This window comes from Oncorhynchus nerka, linkage group LG9b (assembly GCF_034236695.1).
Source record: "Oncorhynchus nerka isolate Pitt River linkage group LG9b, Oner_Uvic_2.0, whole genome shotgun sequence".
NCBI classification, from domain to species: Eukaryota; Metazoa; Chordata; class Actinopteri; order Salmoniformes; family Salmonidae; genus Oncorhynchus; species Oncorhynchus nerka.
In genome coordinates, this window is record NC_088424.1 from 49,269,186 (window position 1) to 49,290,507 (window position 21,322).

General features: G+C 46.7%; 1 protein-coding gene across 1 annotated transcript in view; it reads left to right on the forward strand.

The window, feature by feature from the left end:
- The window catches only part of LOC115127126 (band 4.1-like protein 3), a 128,367-nt gene that overhangs the window by 63,098 nt on the left and 43,947 nt on the right, over positions 1 to 21,322 (forward strand). Inside the window, exons 12-17 of the mRNA XM_065013798.1 lie at positions 1,766 to 1,819; positions 2,795 to 2,833; positions 5,164 to 5,346; positions 6,591 to 6,656; positions 7,235 to 8,038; positions 13,856 to 13,918. Of these exons, the coding sequence (XP_064869870.1) occupies positions 1,766 to 1,819; positions 2,795 to 2,833; positions 5,164 to 5,346; positions 6,591 to 6,656; positions 7,235 to 8,038; positions 13,856 to 13,918 (1,209 nt within the window). The remainder of the gene's footprint in view (positions 1 to 1,765; positions 1,820 to 2,794; positions 2,834 to 5,163; positions 5,347 to 6,590; positions 6,657 to 7,234; positions 8,039 to 13,855; positions 13,919 to 21,322) is intronic.

The following is a 21,322-nucleotide window of genomic DNA, read 5'->3' on the forward strand; positions in this document are numbered from 1 at the left end:
TACTATAGTAGTCCTTAAACCACTACTACATCAGTAACTCTACTATAGTAGTCCTTAAACCACTACTACATCAGTAACTCTACTATAGTAGTCCTTAACCCACTACTACATCAGTAACTCTACTATAGTAGTCCTTAAACCACTACTACATCAGTAACCTACATCAGTAAAAACCACTACTACATCAGTAACTCTACTATAGTAGTCCTTAAACCACTACTACATCAGTAACTCTACTATAGTAGTCCTTAAACCACTACTACATCAGTAACTCTACTATAGTAGTCCTTAAACCACTACTACATCAGTAACTCTACTATAGTAGTCCTTAAACCACTACTACATCAGTAACTCTACTATAGTAGTCCTTAAACCACTACTACATCAGTAACTCTACTATAGTAGTCCTTAAACCACTACTACATCAGTAACTCTACTATAGTAGTCCTTAAACCACTACTACATCAGTAACTCTAAACCACTACTAGTAACTCTACTAGTCCTTAAACCACTACTACATCAGTAACTCTACTATAGTAGTCCTTAACCCACTACTACATCAGTAACTCTACTATAGTAGTCCTTAACCCACTACTACATCAGTAACTCTACTATAGTAGTCCTTAAACCACTACTACATCATTAACTCTACTATAGTAGTCCTTAAACCACTACTACATCAGTAACTCTACTATAGTAGTCCTTAAACCACTACTACATCAGTAACTCTACTATAGTAGTCCTTAAACCACTACTACATCAGTAACTCTACTATAGTAGTCCTTAAACCACTACTACATCAGTAACTCTACTATAGTAGGCCTTAAACCACTACTACATCAGTTACTCTACTATAGTAGGCCTTAAACCACTACTACATCAGTTACTCTACTATAGTAGGCCTTAAACCACTACTACATCTGTCTACTTCCTCTGTCTGTTCAATGCTAACGGTTTCTACTTCATCTGTCTGTTCAATGCTAACAGTTTCTACTTCCTCTGTTCAATGCTAACAGTTTCTACTTCCTCTGTCTGTTCAACGCTAACAGTTTCTACTTCCTCTGTCTGTTCAATGCTAACGGTTTGTACTTCCTCTGTCTGTTCAATGCTAACGGTTTGTACTTCCTCTGTCTGTTCAATGCTAACGGTTTCTACTTCCTCTGTCTGTTCAATGCTAACAGTTTGTACTTCCTCTGTCTGTTCAATGCTAACGGTTTCTACTTCCTCTGTCTGTTCAATGCTAACAGTTTCTACTTCCTCTGTCTGTTCAATGCTAACAGTTTCTACTTCCTCTGTCTGTTCAACGCTAACAGTTTCTACTTCCTCTGTCTGTTCAATGCTAACGGTTTCTACTTCCTCTGTCTGTTCAATGCTAACGGTTTCTACTTCCTCTGTCTGTTCAATGCTAACGGTTTCTACTTCCTCTGTCTGTTCAATGCTAACGGTTTCTACTTCCTATGTCTGTTCAATGCTAACGGTTTCTACTTCCTCTGTCTGTTCAATGCTAACGGTTTCTACTTCCTCTGTCTGTTTACAAATTATTCTTGCTTATCTCTTCTTTCTTTTTTTGCCTAGCTTTATCTTTGTAGCTTTTTTTGTAAAGCATATATATAGCAACCTTTATTTATTTCCCAATGCATCCAACCCTTCTCTCCATTCATGATTGTGACTGTCACTGTTAAGGAGGAATATTCAACGTTTGTACTTCTTCTCTCTCTCATTCCCTGCTTTCTGATTGGTTCCGCTGTCTGTTTTCAATCACAAGACGGACAGCGAGCAAACTGACTTTGACTTGGACGGGGAAACCACGGCCTCCGAGGTTAGTAGGTTTATCCAGGAGAAGATCCTAGTCTGGAGTCTAAAGCATGAAAGTTTTCAGACAAACGGGGGTCGTTGAGGGTGTGAAGAGCCGATACTGAAGCCGCTTATTTCTTGTATTTACAATGAACATTTATTTTAGATGCTCTAGGGGCGCATGCTTTTCAGTATAGTGGATTTCAGTATACTTTCTGCAAAGCAGCAGATATATATTGGTTTAAGTCTGCATGTTGTTAATATATTTATGTGAAGGATTTCTCAGGTTTCCTGATTCTGTACTTGGCCCTGTCTCCTTCCCTCTGTTGTGTCCTCCTTCCCTCCCTTTACTGTGTCCTTACCTCCCTCCTTCCCTTCACCTCCCTACCCTCACCTCCCTCCCTACCTCTCTACTGTGTCCTCACCTCCCTCCTTGCCCTACCTCTATACTGTCCTCAACTCCTTACCTCTCTCTACTCTGTCCTCACCTCCCTCCCTCATGCAACCCCCTCCCCCATCCCCCATCCCCTGCCCCCTCCCTCCCTCCCTCCCTCTACTGTGTCCTCCCTCCCTCCCTCACGGCCCTCCTCACCTCCCTCCTCCCCCTCCCTCCCCTACTGTGCCCTCCCTCCCTCCCCAACTGCCCTCCCTCCCTCCCCCACTGCCCTCCCTCCCTCCCCCACGCCCCTCCCTCCCCCACGGTCCTCCCTCCCCACGGCCCTCCCTCCCCCTCTACTGTGCCCTCCCTCCCCACGGCCCTCCCTCCCTCCCCCACGGTCCTCCCTCCCTCCCCCACGGCCCTCCCTCCCTGTACTGTGCCCTCCTCCCCAACGGCCCTCCCTCTCTCCCCACGGCCCTCCCTCCCTCCCCCATGGTCCTCCCTCCCTCACGGCCCTCCCTCCCTCCCCCACGCCCCTTCCTCCCTCCCCCACGCCCCTCCCTCCCTCCCCCCATGGTCCTCCCTCCCTCCCTCTGTGTCAACCTTTCTTTTTGCTGTCAGTCGGAGCCAGAGGATGATTACTCTGAAAAGAAGACACAGGTACTCTGCGTTTCATCGTCATGACCGCCAGCTCGATACTGCTGGTCAGAGCCAATAGATGGAGCCGCGACATCTCTCTATATACGTGGTCCAGCTCTCTGCTTCATATAATGGACCATAAGCTCCTACGTCTTGTCCTGTCTAATCTAACATGGCCTGCTGCTGCCTCCACATACATCACAACTGCTTAGAGTTTCAGTTAAACGACCGTTCAGTTTGATATGTATACATCTAGATGTTTGTGCTTGGCCACATCAAATCAACATGGTATTAGTCACATTCGCACCGAATACAACAGTGAGCGAGCCTTTAAGGGGGAGTGAGCGAGCCAACAATGCAGTTTAATATTTTTTATTATAAGAATAAGAAATAAAAAGTAACAAGTAATTAAAGAGCATCAGTAAAATAACAATAGCGAGACTATATATAGTCTGGTTAGTCGAGGTAATGGAGGTAATATGAACATGTAGGTAGAGATATTAAAGTCACTATGTATAGATGACAACAACAGAGAGACTATATAGTCTGGTTAGTCGAGGTAATGGAGGTAATATGAACATGTATAGATGATAATAACAGAGAGACTATATAGTCTGGTTAGTCGAGGTAATGGAGGTAATATGAACATGTATAGATGACAACAACAGAGAGACTATATATAGTCTGGTTAGTCGAGGTAATGGAGGTAATATGAACATGTATAGATGACAACAACAGAGAGACTATATATAGTCTGGTTAGTCGAGGTAATGGAGGTAATATGAACATGTATAGATGACAACAACAGAGAGACTATATATAGTCTGGTTAGTCGAGGTAATGGAGGTAATATGAACATGTAGGTAGAGATATTAAAGTCACTATGTATAGATGATAACAACAGAGAGACTATATATAGTCTGGTTAGTCGAGGTAATGGAGGTAATATGAACATGTAGGTAGAGATATTAAAGTCACTATGTATAGATGATAACAACAGAGAGTAGCAGTGGTGTTAAATGGGGCAATGCAAATAGTCTGGGTAGCCATTTGACTAGATGTTCAGGAGTCTTATGTCTTGGGGGTAGAAGCTGTTTAGAAGCCTCTTGGACCTAGACTTGGAGCTCCGCTTACCGCTTGCCGTGCGGTAGCAGAGAGAACAGTCAATGACTAGGGTGTCTGGAGTCTTTGACATACCAGGCGGTGATGCAACCAATCAGGATGCTTGGCCACATCGCGCATCATTCAATAACATTTAATCACTTTCTGTTGGTGCAGTTTTGTTGAGGAATCAGGTTGCGTGTTTTATGTTGCCTTGTTGGCTGACATGTTGGTAGCAACTAGGACGAGTTGATTCTGACCATTATTTGATCCACAGCCTTAAAGGACAAAACTCACCTACCCTCTATCTACTATGTACTGTATAGGCCTGGTACAAAGCACTAGACACAAAATAATGTTGCTTATGGATCCCCTGTTGTTTTCCCAGTATAGTTTCATTAGGCGAATTAAAGGAGAGAACGTTTAAAAATAAAAAATCCAGCACAGTAAACACATGATGCATTTAGCATGACGTTCTGCTGCTAAACACCACTCAAAGCTTCAATAGAAAACACATGATGCATTTAGCATGACGTTCTGCTGCTAAACACCACTCAAAGCTTCAATAGAAAACACATGATGCATTTAGCATGGCGTTCTGCTGCTAAACACCACTCAAAGCTTCAATAGAAAACAAAACATGATGCATTTAGAAAACATGAAACGTTCTGAAAACTGCTGTGAAGAACAAAAGCTTCAAACACATGATGCATTTAGAAAACACAAAACACCACTGCTGCAATGAAGAACAAAACACAAAAGCACATGATGCATTTAGCTTCATGACGCTTCAATAGAAAACACAAAACACCACTCAAAGCTTCAATAGAAAACACAAAACACCACTCAAAGCTTCAATAGAAAACACAAAACACCACTCAAAGCTTCAATAGAAAACAAAAACACCACTCAAAGCTTCAATAGAAAACAAAAACACCACTCAAAGCTTCAATACAAAACACAAAACACCACTCAAAGCTTCAATAGAAAACACAAAACACCACTCAAAGCTTCAATACAAAACACCACTCAAAGCTTCAATACAAAACACCACTCAAAGCTTCAATAGAAAACACAAAACACCACTCAAAGCTTCAATAGAAAACACAAAACACCACTCAAAGTCTCCTGACCCTTGTCCGCCTAGTCAGTAACCACCTACCCTACTCCCTGCCTGCTTGCATTCTGCTTGGTTATTGGTCGACCAGCACCTCACGTCCTTCTATCCTGCTCTCTGGTTGGTGGTTCAGGACACAGAAGAGTTGGAGGAGAAGGCGAAGCACCAGAGAGACATCAGCTCCTTCCTAGAGATACCAGGCGGTGCTGACGCCCCGGGACTGAAGAGACTGTCCCCGTCGTCTCCAGCACGCTCCCACAACGGGGGAGTGGAGGAGGCACCTATGATCGAACCACTAGACACCCGACAGGACCCAGTAAGATCCAGGTTCTAGAGAGGAGGGAGTATTAGAATACATTCTAGCTAACCGCATGGCTGGTTGGGACCGAGTCAGACTGAAGTCTGGTCTTAGGTAGGAGAAGAGACTTTTCTTATCCCATGGCAGCACTTCAGAAGACTGGTGTGTGTGTGTGTGTGTGTGTGTGTGTGTGTGTGTGTGTGTGTGTGTGTGTGTGTGTGTGTGTGTGTGTGTGTGTGACAGTACACAGTACACACCCCAGCAGATGTAAAAGACGAGCGAGGGTGGCTTAGATAACTGCATGGATATACAGCCCTCTCTCTCTCTCTCTCAGAGAATCAGAGGAAATCCGTCAAATGAACACAAGCTGTAGGGTGAGACTAGATAACTGCATGGGTACCCTGGCTGTGACAGGAGTTTAGGGTCTCAGGTAGGAGGACTGTTATCGCTCCCTCCAAGGAGTGAACCACTGCACACCGAGGACATAAAAAGCCAGGCTGGACTAATAGCTAACTGCATGGAGGGTCCTGGGTTCCTGAGTTTCCCCCGCATGAGCAGGAATGGACCGAGTGGCACAGCGGTCCAAAGCACTACATCGCAGTGCTAGAGGCATTACTACAGACCCGGGTTCATTCCCGGGCTGTGCCACAACTGGCCGTGGTCAGGAGTCCCATAGAACGGCGCACATTTGGCCCAGCGTCGTCCGGGTTACGGGAGGGTTTGGCCCAGCGTCGTCCGGGTTACGGGAGGGTTTGGCCCAGCGTCGTCCCGGTTACGGGAGGGTTTGGCCCAGCGTCGTCCGGGTTACGGGAGGGTTTGGCCCAGCGTCGTCCGGGTTACGGGAGGGTTTGGCCCGGGGGCTCATCGCGCTCTAGCGACTCCTTGTGGCGGCCCGGGTGCCTGCAGGCTGACCCCGGTCGCCAGTTGAACGGTGTTTCCTCTGACACATTGGTGCGGCTAGCATCCGGGTTAAGCGGGCGGGTGTTAAGGAGCGCAGTTAGACGGGTCATGTTTTCAGAGGACCCACAACTCTACCTTCACCTCTCCCAAGCCCGTTGGGAGAGTTGCAGCGATGAGACCAGATCAAAAGTGGGGGGGGGTAAAATACACACAAAAAAATAAATGAATGGACACATGGTCAGGGGGGTACTATGCTGCAGAAGAACAGAACCGGACACTACTTACAACACGAACCCATGGAGACTAAATGCCTGTTGTATTGTCTGTATTCTATATCATATATAACTGTGTTTTCTCTGTAGGAGCCAGAGGAGGTTCCTGCTGCTGAGGAAGAGATGCAGCAGGAGGTACAAGCTAATGCCATTGAGGTAAGACAGTCCGTGTTTGTGTCTGTGTGTGTACGTGTCACTCTGTGTGTCTGTGTGTGTACGTGTCACTCTGTGTGTCTGTGTGTGTACGTGTCACTCTGTGTGTCTGTGTGTGTACGTGTCACTCCGTGTGTCTGTGTGTGTACGTGTCACTCCGTGTGTCTGTGTGTGTACGTGTCACTCTGTGTGTGTGTACGTGTCACTCTGTGTGTGTGTACGTGTCACTCAGTGTGTGTGTGTGTGTAGGTGTCACTCCGTGTGTCTGTGTGTGTACGTGTCACTCCGTGTGTCTGTGTGTGTCACTGTAGCTAAGTCTCAACCTAGTATGTGTATGTGTAGGTCTGTCTGTCTGTGTCTCCATCTGTCCTTGTGTCTCTCTGTGTGTGTCTCTGTGTGTGTCTCTGTGTGTGTCTCTCTGTGTGTCTCTCTGTGTGTGTCTCTGTGTGTGTCTCTCTGTGTGTGTCTCTGTGTGTCTCTGTGTGTGTCTCTGTGTGTCTCTGTGTGTGTGTCCCTGTGTGTGTCTCTGTGTGTCTCATTTTGTCTGTGTGGTCACTGTAAGCCAAGTCTCTCCCTGATAGGCTACAGACAAGTCAGGCATGGTGGACCCTAGTGATTTTATGGTGGGGGCGGAGACTGCTGGAGCACAGGGGAGTTGCCTGATGACTCTGGAGGACACCTTGGAGGACATCACCAGTGACTGGATGGACAGAGAGACGGACGAAGAAAAAGAGGACGGAGAAGGAAAGAAATCGCCGGAGTCTCCAGAGCTAAATATCAGTCCAGGGACAGTCAGACAGGAAGTCTCTACGGCCATCATGGACAAGAGAGGAACACTCATCATCCTGAGGGAAATGGAGTCTGAAGACAAGACGGACGCCAGTGACCAGATGGATAACGGCGCAACCTTCACCGACCAGGATGAAGGAGGGGGGAGTCTTTCCATCAAGGAGGAGGACGTTGGAGATGGTCTGACCCGATCGAAGGAGAACGATACCCAATTCACCTTGAATGAAGAAGAGACTGGCGGTGAGGTAGATGCCGAGACCACGTCTATGGAGACCAGCAACGAGAGACTTAACTTAAACCAGACTGAGACTGAAGACGAACTGGGTGGTATTAACTCACTGAAGATGAGTGACGTTAACTCACTTCATAAGACTGAAGCTCCGTATTCCTCTGTGGTCATCACAAAGACAGATGAAAGGTCAGAGGTCGCCAGGAGGTCATGTGAGGAGGCGACAGACTTGGACCGGATTACCCAGGACGCACCACTACAGAGAGAGGAGTCGCGCGGCCTGGACGAAGCCTGGAGCGACCTGTCACAGTCGAGCTTCGCCAACGGTCAATTTGACACCAAACCATCGACTGGATCTCGAGCCATGGTACTGTATGTAAAACAATACAAGCTGCCTCCTCTTTCACTTCCTACCTGCTGCACCCCCCTCCACCCCCACCACCACCACTGCCCCCCCTCCACCAGCGGTGCTCCAGCCAGTGTACAGTAAGCCCTGCATGGCTAGACCGTCAAACATGCTGTACGTGCTCGCTTATCTGCCGAGTGCTCGTTTATCTGCCGAGTGCTCGTTTATCTGCCGAGTGCTCGTTTATCTGCCGAGTGCTCGTTTATCTGCCGAGTGCTGGTTTATCTGCCGAGTGCTGGTTTATCTGCCGAGTGCTCGTTTATCTGCCGAGTGCTCGTTTATCTGCCGAGTGCTCGTTTATCTGCCGAGTGCTCGTTTATCTGCCGACTGCAGCCACAGCTTTCTGTTACTGTCAAAGCTTTGCTTCATTTTTGACACGTGCTTTGGGTTGTTTGGTTTTGTTGATGGCTCTAAAGCTTACTGCACTGTATCTAAAGCTTACTGCACTGTATCTAAAGCTTACTGCACTGTATCTAAAGCTTACTGCACTGTATCTGATTCTTACTGCACTGTATCTGATGCTTACTGCACTCTATCTAAAGCTTAATGTATCTAAACCTTACTGCACTGTATCTAAAGCTTACTGCACTGTATCTGCTTACTGCACTGTATCTGATGCTTACTGCACTCTATCTGATGCTTACTGCCCTGTATCTAAAGCTTACTGTATCTAAAGCTTACTGCACTGTATCTAAAGCTTACTGCACTGTATCTAAACCTTACTGCACTGTATCTAAAGCTTACTGCACTGTATCTGATGCTTACTGCACTCTATCTGATGCTTACTGCCCTGTATCTAAAGCTTACTGTATCTAAAGCTTACTGCACTGTATCTAAAGCTTACTGCACTCTATCTGATGCTTACTGCCCTGTATCTAAAGCTTAATGTATCTAAACCTTACTGCACTCTATCTGAAGTTTACTGTATCTAAAGCTTACTGCACTGTATCTGATGCTTAATGCACTGTATCTGATGCGTAATGCACTGTATCTGATGCGTACTGCACTGTATCTGATGCTTAATGCACTGTATCTGATGCGTACTGCACTGTATCTGATGCTTGGTGCACTGTATCTGAAGCGTACTGCACTGTATCTGATGCTTGGTGCACTGTATCTGAAGCGTACTGCACTGTATCTGATGCTTACTGCCCTGTATCTGATGCTTACTGCACTGTATCTAAAGCTTACTGTATCTCTAATGGTTACTGTATCTAATGGTTACTGTATCTAATGCTTACTGTATCTAATGGTTACTGTATCTAATGGTTACTGTATCTAATGGTTACTGTACTGTATCTAATGGTTACTGTATCTAATGCTTACTGCACTGTATCTAATGGTTACTGTATCTAATGGTTACTGTATCTAATGGTTACTGTATCTAATGGTTACTGCACTGTATCTAATGGTTACTGTATCTAATGGTTACTGCACTGTATCTAATGGTTACTGTATCTAATGGTTACTGTATCTAATGGTTACTGTATCTAATGGTTACTGTATCTAATGGTTACTGTACTGTATCTAATGGTTACTGTACTGTATCTAATGGTTACTGTATCTAATGCTTACTGCACTGTATCTAATGGTTACTGTACTGTATCTAATGGTTACTGTATCTAATGGTTACTGTATCTAATGCTTACTGTACTGTATCTAATGGTTACTGTATCTAATGGTTACTGTATCTAATGATTACTGTATCTAATGGTTACTGTATCTAATGGTTACTGCACTGTATCTAATGGTTACTGTATCTAATGGTTACTGTATCTAATGGTTACTGTATCTAATGCTTACTGTATCTAATGCTTACTGCACTGTATCTAATGGTTACTGTATCTAATGGTTACTGTATCTAATGGTTACTGCACTGTATCTAATGGTTACTGTATCTAATGTTTACTGTATCTAATGGTTACTGTACTGTATCTAATGGTTACTGTACTGTATCTAATGGTTACTGTATCTAATGCTTACTGCACTGTATCTAATGGTTACTGTACTGTATCTAATGGTTACTGTATATAATGCTTACTGTACTGTATCTAATGGTTACTGTATCTAATGGTTACTGTATCTAATGGTTACTGCACTGTATCTTATGGTTACTGTATCTAATGGTTACTGTATCTAATGGTTACTGTATCTAATGCTTACTGCACTGTATCTAATGGTTACTGTACTGTATCTAATGGTTACTGTATCTAATGGTTACTGCACTGTATCTAATGGTCACTGTATCTAATGTTTACTGTACTGTATCTAATGGTTACTGTATCTAATGGTTACTGCACTGTATCTAATGGTTACTGTATCTAATGGTTACTGTATCTAATGGTTACTGTAACTAATGGTTACTGCACTGTATCTAATGCTTACTGCACTGTATCTAATGGTTACTGTATCTAATGGTTACTGTATCTAATGGTTACTGTACTGTATCTAATGGTTACTGTATCTAATGGTTACTGTACTGTATCTAATGGTTACTGTATCTAATGTTTACTGTACTGTATCTAATGGTTACTGTATCTAATGGTTACTGCACTGTATCTAATGGTTACTGTATCTAATGGTTACTGCACTGTATCTAATGGTTACTGCACTGTATCTAATGGTTACTGTATCTAATGGTTACTGTATCTAATGTTTACTGTACTGTATCTAATGGTTACTGTATCTAATGGTTACTGTATCTAATGGTTACTGTATCTAATGGTTACTGTACTGTATCTAATGGTTACTGTATCTAATGCTTACTGCACTGTATCTAATGGTTACTGTATCTAATGGTTACTGTATCTAATGGTTACTGTATCTAATGGTCACTGTATCTAATGTTTACTGCACTGTATCTAATGGTTACTGTATCTAATGGTCGCTGTACTGTATCTAATGGTCACTGTATCTAATGTTTACTGTACTGTATCTAATGGTTACTGTATCTAATGGTTACTGTATCTAATGGTTACTGTATCTAATGCTTACTGTACTGTATCTAATGGTTACTGTATCTAATGGTTACTGCACTGTATCTAATGGTTACTGTATCTAATGGTTACTGTATCTAATGGTCACTGTATCTAATGTTTTCTGCACTGTATCTAATGGTTACTGTATCTAATGGTTACTGCACTGTATCTAATGGTCACTGTATCTAATGTTTACTGTACTGTATCTAATGGTTACTGTATCTAATGGTTACTGTATCTAATGGTTACTGTATCTAATGCTTACTGTACTGTATCTAATGGTTACTGTATCTAATGGTTACTGCACTGTATCTAATGGTTACTGTATCTAATGGTTACTGTATCTAATGGTTACTGTATCTAATGCGTAATGTACTGTATCTTGTAGATCCCTAGTCAGGTGGGTAATGTACTGTATCTTGTAGATCCCTAGTCAGGTGGGTAATGTACTGTATCCTGTAGATTCCTAGTCAGGTGGGTAATGTACTGTATCTTGTAGATCCCTAGTCAGGTGGGTAATGTACTGTATCTTGTAGATTCCTAGTCAGGTGGGTAATGTACTGTATCTTGTAGATCCCTAGTCAGGTGGGTAATGTACTGTATCTTGTAGATTCCTAGTCAGGTGGGTAATGTACTGTATCTTGTAGATCCCTAGTCAGGTGGGTAATGTACTGTATCTTGTAGATCCCTAGTCAGGTGGGTAATGTACTGTATCTTGTAGATCCCTAGTCAGGTGGGTAATGTACTGTATCTTGTAGATCCCTAGTCAGGTGGGTAATGTACTGTATCCTGTAGATTCCTAGTCAGGTGGGTAATGTACTGTATCTTGTAGATCCCTAGTCAGGTGGGTAATGTACTGTATCTTGTAGATTCCTAGTCAGGTGGGTAATGTACTGTATCTTGTAGATCCCTAGTCAGGTGGGTAATGTACTGTATCTTGTAGATCCCTAGTCAGGTGGGTAATGTACTGTATCTTGTAGATCCCTAGTCAGGTGGGTAGCTAGAGTACCTTTTCTTTTTGTCTGGACTGTTCTGCTGCTCAGCACCATTTTGTTTCCCTCAGGTGTTACCTGTCTTGAAGCAATGACATCATACACCAGAAGTGTTATCTCTCACTGGCCTGTTGCCATTACTGCGGCTTTTCCCACAGTGCACCTCGTCAAACCTCTAAACGCTATTGAATGCCCCCAGAAACATTGTATGGGTCTATATTTTATTATACCATGAGAAAAATCTCTTTCCTCTCCTCTTTCTCATTCCTATCTGTAACGTTCAGTATATATTATCTTCCTGATTTCCTCTCGGTGTTAGTTCTGACTCTCCTTCTCTCTCTCCTTCTCTTCTCTTCTCTCTCTCCTCTCCCCTTTCTCCCCTTTGCTCTCCCCTTCTATCTCTCATCTTTCTCCTTCTCTCTCTCCTTCTATCTCTCCTTCGCTCTCTCCTCTCACCCCTTTGCTCTCCCCTTCTATCTCTCCTCTTTCTCAATCTCTCTCCCCTTATGTCTCTTCTATCTCTCCTTCTCTCTCCTTCTATCTTTCCTCTCTCCCCTTCTCTCCTCATCTATCTCTCCTTCTCTCTCTCCTCTCCCCTTTCTCTCTCTTCTCTCTCCTTCTCTCTCTCCTTCTCTCCTCTCTCCCCTTCTATCTCTCCTTCGCTCTCTCCTCAGTCTCCTTTTCTCTGTCCTTCTCTTTCTCCTTCTCTCTCCTTCTCTCCCCTCCTATCTCTCCTCCCTCTCCTTCTCTCTCCCTTTATGTCTCTTCTTCTATCTCTCCTTCTCTCCCCTTCTATCTCTCCTCTCTCCTTCTCTCTCTCCTCTCCCCTTTCTATCTCTCCTCTCGCTCCTTCTCGCTCCCCTTCTCTTTCTCCTTCTCTCTCCTCTCACCCCTTCTCTCTCTTCTATCTCTCCTTCTCTCCTCCCTCTCCTTTTCTCTCCCCTTCCATCTCTCCTCTCCCCCTACTATCTCCCCTTCTATCTCTCCTTCTATATCCCCTTCTATCTCTCCTCTCTCCCCTTCTATCTCTCCTTCTCTCTCTCCTTCTCTCCCCTTCTTTTTCTCCTTTTTCTCCTCTCTGTTCTTCTCTTTCTCTCTCCTTCTCTCCCCTTCTCTCTCCTTCTCTCTCTCTTTCTCTCTCCTTCTCTCTCCCCTTCTCTTTCTTTCTCTCTCTCTCTCCTTCTCTCTACTTCTCTCCCCTTCTCTCCCCTTCTCTCCCCTTCTCTCTCCTTCTCTCTCTCCCCCTTCTTCTCTCTCCTTCTCTCTCTCCCCTTCTTTCCCCTTCTCTCCCCTCTCTCTCCTTCTCTCTCCCCTTCTCTCTCCTTCTCTCTCTCCTTCTCTCCCCTTCTCTCCCCTTCTCTCTCCTTCTCTCTCTCCTTCTCTCCCCTTCTCTCTCCTTCTCTCTCCCCTTCTCTCTCCTTTTCTCGCCATCTCTCCTCGCTCTCCTTCTCTCTCACCTCTCTCCCTCTTTCTCTCTCTCCTCTTCTCACTCCCTTTCTCCCTGTCTGTCCATCAGTCTTCGCTGGGATGGGTCCCCTCCTCTGTTACCACGGTGACCACTGCTCTCTGGTCGTCATAGAAACATCAGCCGCATCAGTCATGTTGTTTCCCAGGAAAAACAAGATATATATTTTTAGAAGCTCTTCTAATATCCATTGTGCTATATCAGTTTTAATGAGCCTGCTTTCTCAACAGGTGTGTTAAAGATCACCTTTTGTTAAATGTGTCTATGTGTCTTTACTGTAAGGTCAGCTACTGTGATTCTACCAAGAGGTCCAGTAACATGACAGCACTCTTGTCCCTCACAGAGCTCAGCTGGAGAGGAGGAGGAGACAGGAGGAAGCCAAGAAGCACCTGAGACAGCACCTACGGTGAATATCTCTCTTTTTTGTTTTTAAATTGAGTTTGATGGTCTGGGGGCCTGAATAGAATGACAAATAATTAGTAGATTTGTAGCAAATTGACCAGAAGAAGCCCAAACAGATTTTTTATTTAACCTTTATTTAACCAGGCAAGTCAGTTAAGAACAAATTATTATTTTCAATGACAGCCTAGGAACTGTTCAGGGGCAGAACGACAGATTTGTACATTGTCAGCTCAGAGATTTGAACTTGCAACCTTCCGGTTACTAGTCCAACGCTCTAACCACTAGGCTACCTGCCGTCCACACACTCTAACCACTAGGGTACCTGCCACCTCTACACTCTAACCACTAGGCTACCCTGCCACCTCTACACTCTAACCACTAGGCTACCTGCCACCTCTACACTCTAACCACTAGGCTACCTGCCTCCTCTACACTCTAACCACTAGGCTACCTGCCACCTCTACACTCTAACCACTAGGCTACCGGCCACCTCTACACTCTAACCACTAGGCTACCCTGCCACCTCTACACTCTAACCACTAGGCTACCCTGCCACCTCTACACTCTAACCACTAGGCTACCCTGCCACCTCTACACTCTAACCACTAGGCTACCCTGCCGCCTCTACACTCTAACCACTAGGCTACCCTGCCGCCTCTACACTCTAACCACTAGGCTACCTGCCACCTCTACACTCTAACCACTAGGCTACCCTGCCACCTCTACACTCTAACCACTAGGCTACCTGCCATCTCTACACTCTAACCACTAGGCTACCCTGCCGCCTCTACACTCTAACCACTAGGCTACCCTGCCGCCTCTACACTCTAACCACTAGGCTACCCTGCCGCCTCTACACTCTAACCACTAGGCTACCTGCCACCTCTACACTCTAACCACTAGGCTACCTGCCACCTCTACACTCTAACCACTAGGCTACCTGCCACCTCTACACTCTAACCACTAGACTACCTGCCACCTCTACACTCTAACCACTAGGCTACCCTGCCACCTCTACACTCTAACCACTAGGCTACCTGCCACCTCTACACTCTAACCACTAGGCTACCTGCCACCTCTACACTCTAACCACTAGGCTACCTGCCACCTCTACACTCTAACCACTAGTCTACCTGCCTCCTCTACACTCTAACCACTAGGCTACCCTGGTTTGACTAAACCATAAACCTTTCAAACCGTTCCTCCATTTGTATACGATCAGACGTCTCTCTATTATACGTGGGAATACCTGGGGAACATATTTCCTAAATTAAAACCACTTGGAGCTGATTTCTTGGTGTTTTTATAGTCCTTTATGTTCCACCAAAACGTTTTGAATAAAGCCACCCGCGGACCACCGGTTGGGAACCCTAGTCTGTAGTTACCGCTGAGCCACAGACAGAGATGTACGTCACATGTACAGCCGAAATCGTTGACTGTAAAAGGCAGAACCTGCACTGATTGGAAAGGCACAGCCAGAGTCGATCGTCGATACGGAATCACAGATGACAGAAGCACAGTTAGAGTCAGTACTCACAGCAGACACAGGGTCAGAAGCACAGTTAGAGTCAGTACTCACAGCAGACACAGGGTCAGAAGCACAGTTAGAGCCAGTACTCACAGCAGACACAGACGGCAGAAGCACAGTTAGAGCCAGTACTCACAGCAGACACAGTGGCAGAAGCACAGTCAGAGCCAGTACTCACAGCAGACACAGTGGCAGAAGCACAGTTAGAGCCAGTACTCACAGCAGACACAGTGGCAGAAGCACAGTCAGAGCCAGTACTCACAGCAGACACAGGGTCAGAAGCACAGTTAGAGCCAGTACTCACAGCAGACACAGGGTCAGTAATGAATGTAGAGTTAGAGTCAGTACTCACGGCAGACACAGTGGCAGAATCACAGTTAGAGCCAGTACTCACAGCAGACACAGGGTCAGAAGCACAGTTAGAGCCAGTACTCACAGCAGACACAAGGTCAGAAGCACAGTTAGAGCCAGTACTCACAGCAGACACAGTGACAGAAGCACAGTTAGAGCCAGTACTCACAGCAGACACAGTGGCAGAAGCACAGTTAGAGCCAGTACTCACAGCAGACACAGGGTCAGAAGCACAGTTAGAGCCAGTACTCACGGCAGACACAGGGTCAGTAATGAATGTAGAGTCAGAGCCAGTACTCACAGCAGACACAGTGGCAGAAGCACAGTTAGAGCCAGTACTCACAGCAGACACAGGGTCAGTAATGAATGTAGAGTCAGAGCCAGTACTCACAGCAGACACAGGGTCAGAAGCACAGTTAGAGCCAGTACTCACAGCAGACACAGGGTCAGAAGCACAGTTAGAGCCAGTACTCACAGCAGACACAGGGTCAGAAGCACAGTTAGAGCCAGTACTCACAGACACAGTGGCAGAAGCACAGTTAGAGTCAGTACTCACAGCAGACACAGTGACAGAAGCACAGTTAGAGCCAGTACTCACGGCAGACACAGTGGCAGAAGCACAGTTAGAGCCAGTACTCACAGCAGACACAGTGGCAGAATCACAGTTAGAGCCAGTACTCACAGCAGACACAGACGGCAGAAGCACAGTTAGAGCCAGTACTCACAGCAGACACAGTGGCAGAAGCACAGTTAGAGCCAGTACTCACAGCAGACACAGTGGCAGAAGCACAGTTAGAGCCAGTACTCACAGCAGACACAGGGACAGAAGCACAGTTAGAGCCAGTACTCATAGCAGACACAGTGGCAGAAGCACAGTTAGAGCCAGTACTCATAGCAGACACAGTGGCAGAAGCACAGTTAGAGCCAGTACTCATAGCAGACACAGTGGCAGAAGCACAGTTAGAGCCAGTACTCACAGCAGACACAGACGGCAGAAGCACAGTTAGAGCCAGTACTCACAGCAGACACAGTGGCAGAAGCACAGTTAGAGCCAGTACTCATAGCAGACACAGTGGCAGAAGCACAGTTAGAGCCAGTACTCATAGCAGACACAGGGTCAGAAGCACAGTTAGAGCCAGTACTCACGGCAGACACAGGGTCAGTAATGAATGTAGAGTCAGAGCCAGTACTCACAGCAGACACAGTGGCAGAAGCACAGTTAGAGTCAGTACTCACAGCAGACACAGGGTCAGAAGCACAGTTAGAGCCAGTACTCACAGCAGACACAGACGGCAGAAGCACAGTTAGAGCCAGTACTCACAGCAGACACAGTGGCAGAAGCACAGTCAGAGCCAGTACTCACAGCAGACACAGTGGCAGAAGCACAGTTAGAGCCAGTACTCACAGCAGACACAGTGGCAGAAGCACAGTCAGAGCCAGTACTCACAGCAGACACAGGGTCAGAAGCACAGTTAGAGCCAGTACTCACAGCAGACACAGGGTCAGTAATGAATGTAGAGTTAGAGTCAGTACTCACGGCAGACACAGTGGCAGAATCACAGTTAGAGCCAGTACTCACAGCAGACACAGGGTCAGAAGCACAGTTAGAGCCAGTACTCACAGCAGACACAAGGTCAGAAGCACAGTTAGAGCCAGTACTCACAGCAGACACAGTGACAGAAGCACAGTTAGAGCCAGTACTCACAGCAGACACAGTGGCAGAAGCACAGTTAGAGCCAGTACTCACAGCAGACACAGGGTCAGAAGCACAGTTAGAGCCAGTACTCACGGCAGACACAGGGTCAGTAATGAATGTAGAGTCAGAGCCAGTACTCACAGCAGACACAGTGGCAGAAGCACAGTTAGAGCCAGTACTCACAGCAGACACAGGGTCAGTAATGAATGTAGAGTCAGAGCCAGTACTCACAGCAGACACAGGGTCAGAAGCACAGTTAGAGCCAGTACTCACAGCAGACACAGGGTCAGAAGCACAGTTAGAGCCAGTACTCACAGCAGACACAGGGTCAGAAGCACAGTTAGAGCCAGTACTCACGGCAGACACAGTGGCAGAAGCACAGTTAGAGTCAGTACTCACAGCAGACACAGTGACAGAAGCACAGTTAGAGCCAGTACTCACGGCAGACACAGTGGCAGAAGCACAGTTAGAGCCAGTACTCACAGCAGACACAGTGGCAGAATCACAGTTAGAGCCAGTACTCACAGCAGACACAGACGGCAGAAGCACAGTTAGAGCCAGTACTCACAGCAGACACAGTGGCAGAAGCACAGTTAGAGCCAGTACTCACAGCAGACACAGTGGCAGAAGCACAGTTAGAGCCAGTACTCACAGCAGACACAGGGACAGAAGCACAGTTAGAGCCAGTACTCATAGCAGACACAGTGGCAGAAGCACAGTTAGAGCCAGTACTCATAGCAGACACAGTGGCAGAAGCACAGTTAGAGCCAGTACTCATAGCAGACACAGTGGCAGAAGCACAGTTAGAGCCAGTACTCACAGCAGACACAGACGGCAGAAGCACAGTTAGAGCCAGTACTCACAGCAGACACAGTGGCAGAAGCACAGTTAGAGCCAGTACTCATAGCAGACACAGTGGCAGAAGCACAGTTAGAGCCAGTACTCATAGCAGACACAGTGGCAGAAGCACAGTTAGAGCCAGTACTCATAGCAGACACAGTGGCAGAAGCACAGTTAGAGCCAGTACTCACAGCAGACACAGGGTCAGTAATGAATGTAGAGTCAGAGCCAGTACTCACAGCAGACACAGGGTCAGAAGCACAGTTAGAGCCAGTACTCACAGCAGACACAGGGTCAGAAGCACAGTTAGAGCCAGTACTCACAGCAGACACAGGGTCAGAAGCACAGTTAGAGCCAGTACTCACGGCAGACACAGTGGCAGAAGCACAGTTAGAGTCAGTACTCACAGCAGACACAGTGACAGAAGCACAGTTAGAGCCAGTACTCACGGCAGACACAGTGGCAGAAGCACAGTTAGAGCCAGTACTCACAGCAGACACAGTGGCAGAATCACAGTTAGAGCCAGTACTCACAGCAGACACAGACGGCAGAAGCACAGTTAGAGCCAGTACTCACAGCAGACACAGTGGCAGAAGCACAGTTAGAGCCAGTACTCACAGCAGACACAGTGGCAGAAGCACAGTTAGAGCCAGTACTCACAGCAGACACAGGGACAGAAGCACAGTTAGAGCCAGTACTCATAGCAGACACAGTGGCAGAAGCACAGTTAGAGCCAGTACTCACAGCAGACACAGTGGCAGAAGCACAGTTAGAGCCAGTACTCATAGCAGACACAGTGGCAGAAGCACAGTTAGAGCCAGTACTCATAGCAGACACAGTGGCAGAAGCACAGTTAGAGCCAGTACTCACAGCAGACACAGACGGCAGAAGCACAGTTAGAGCCAGTACTCACAGCAGACACAGTGGCAGAAGCACAGTTAGAGCCAGTACTCACAGCAGACACAGGGTCAGTAAGGAATGTAGAGTCAGAGCCAGTACTCACAGCAGACACAGGGTCAGAAGCACAGTTAGAGCCAGTACTCACAGCAGACACAGGGTCAGAAGCACAGTTAGAGCCAGTACTCACAGCAGACACAGGGTCAGAAGCACAGTTAGAGCCAGTACTCATGGCAGACACAGTGGCAGAAGCACAGTTAGAGTCAGTACTCACAGCAGACACAGTGACAGAAGCACAGTTAGAGCCAGTACTCACGGCAGACACAGTGGCAGAAGCACAGTTAGAGCCAGTACTCACAGCAGACACAGTGGCAGAATCACAGTTAGAGCCAGTACTCACAGCAGACACAGTGGCAGAAGCACAGTTAGAGCCAGTACTCACAGCAGACACAGTGGCAGAAGCACAGTTAGAGCCAGTACTCACAGCAGACACAGGGACAGAAGCACAGTTAGAGCCAGTACTCATAGCAGACACAGTGGCAGAAGCACAGTTAGAGCCAGTACTCACAGCAGACACAGACGGCAGAAGCACAGTTAGAGCCTGTACTCACAGCAGACACAGTGGCAGAAGCACAGTTAGAGCCAGTACTCACAGCAGACACAGTGGCAGAAGCACAGTTAGAGCCAGTACTCACAGCAGACACAGGGTCAGAAGCACAGTTAGAGCCAGTACTCACGGCAGACACAGTGGCAGAAGCACAGTTAGAGTCAGTACTCACAGCAGACACAGTGGCAGAATCACAGTTAGAGCCAGTACTCACAGCAGACACAGACGGCAGAAGCACAGTTAGAGCCAGTACTCACAGCAGACACAGTGGCAGAAGCACAGTTAGAGCCAGTACTCACAGCAGACACAGTGGCAGAAGCACAGTTAGAGCCAGTACTCACAGCAGACACAGGGACAGAAGCACAGTTAGAGCCAGTACTCATAGCAGACACAGTGGCAGAAGCACAGTTAGAGCCAGTACTCACAGCAGACACAGACGGCAGAAGCACAGTTAGAGCCTGTACTCACAGCAGACACAGTGGCAGAAGCACAGTTAGAGCCAGTACTCACAGCAGACACAGTGGCAGAAGCACAGTTAGAGCCAGTACTCACAGCAGACACAGGGTCAGAAGCACAGTTAGAGCCAGTACTCACGGCAGACACAGTGGCAGAAGCACAGTTAGAGTCAGTACTCACAGCAGACACAGTGACAGAAGCACAGTTAGAGCCAGTACTCACGGCAGACACAGTGGCAGAAGCACAGTTAGAGCCAGTACTCACAGCAGACACAGTGGCAGAAGCACAGTTAGAGCCAGTACTCACAGCAGACACAGTGGCAGAATCACAGTTAGAGCCAGTACTCACAGCAGACACAGACGGCAGAAGCACAGTTAGAGCCAGTACTCACAGCAGACACAGTGGCAGAAGCACAGTTAGAGCCAGTACTCACAGCAGACACAGTGGCAGAAGCACAGTTAGAGCCAGTACTCACAGCAGACACAGGGACAGAAGCACAGTTAGAGCCAGTACTCATAGCAGACACAGTGGCAGAAGCACAGTTAGAGCCAGTACTCATAGCAGACACAGTGGCAGAAGCACAGTTAGAGCCAGTACTCATAGCAGACACAGTGGCAGAAGCACAGTTAGAGCCAGTACTCACAGCAGACACAGACGGCAGAAGCACAGTTAGAGCCAGTACTCACAGCAGACACAGTGGCAGAAGCACAGTTAGAGCCAGTACTCATAGCAGACACAGTGGCAGAAGCACAGTTAGAGCCAGTACTCACAGCAGACACAGGGTCAGTAATGAATGTAGAGTCAGAGCCAGTACTCACAGCAGACACAGGGTCAGAAGCACAGTTAGAGCCAGTACTCACAGCAGACACAGGGTCAGAAGCACAGTTAGAGCCAGTACTCACAGCAGACACAGGGTCAGAAGCACAGTTAGAGCCAGTACTCACGGCAGACACAGTGGCAGAAGCACAGTTAGAGTCAGTACTCACAGCAGACACAGTGACAGAAGCACAGTTAGAGCCAGTACTCACGGCAG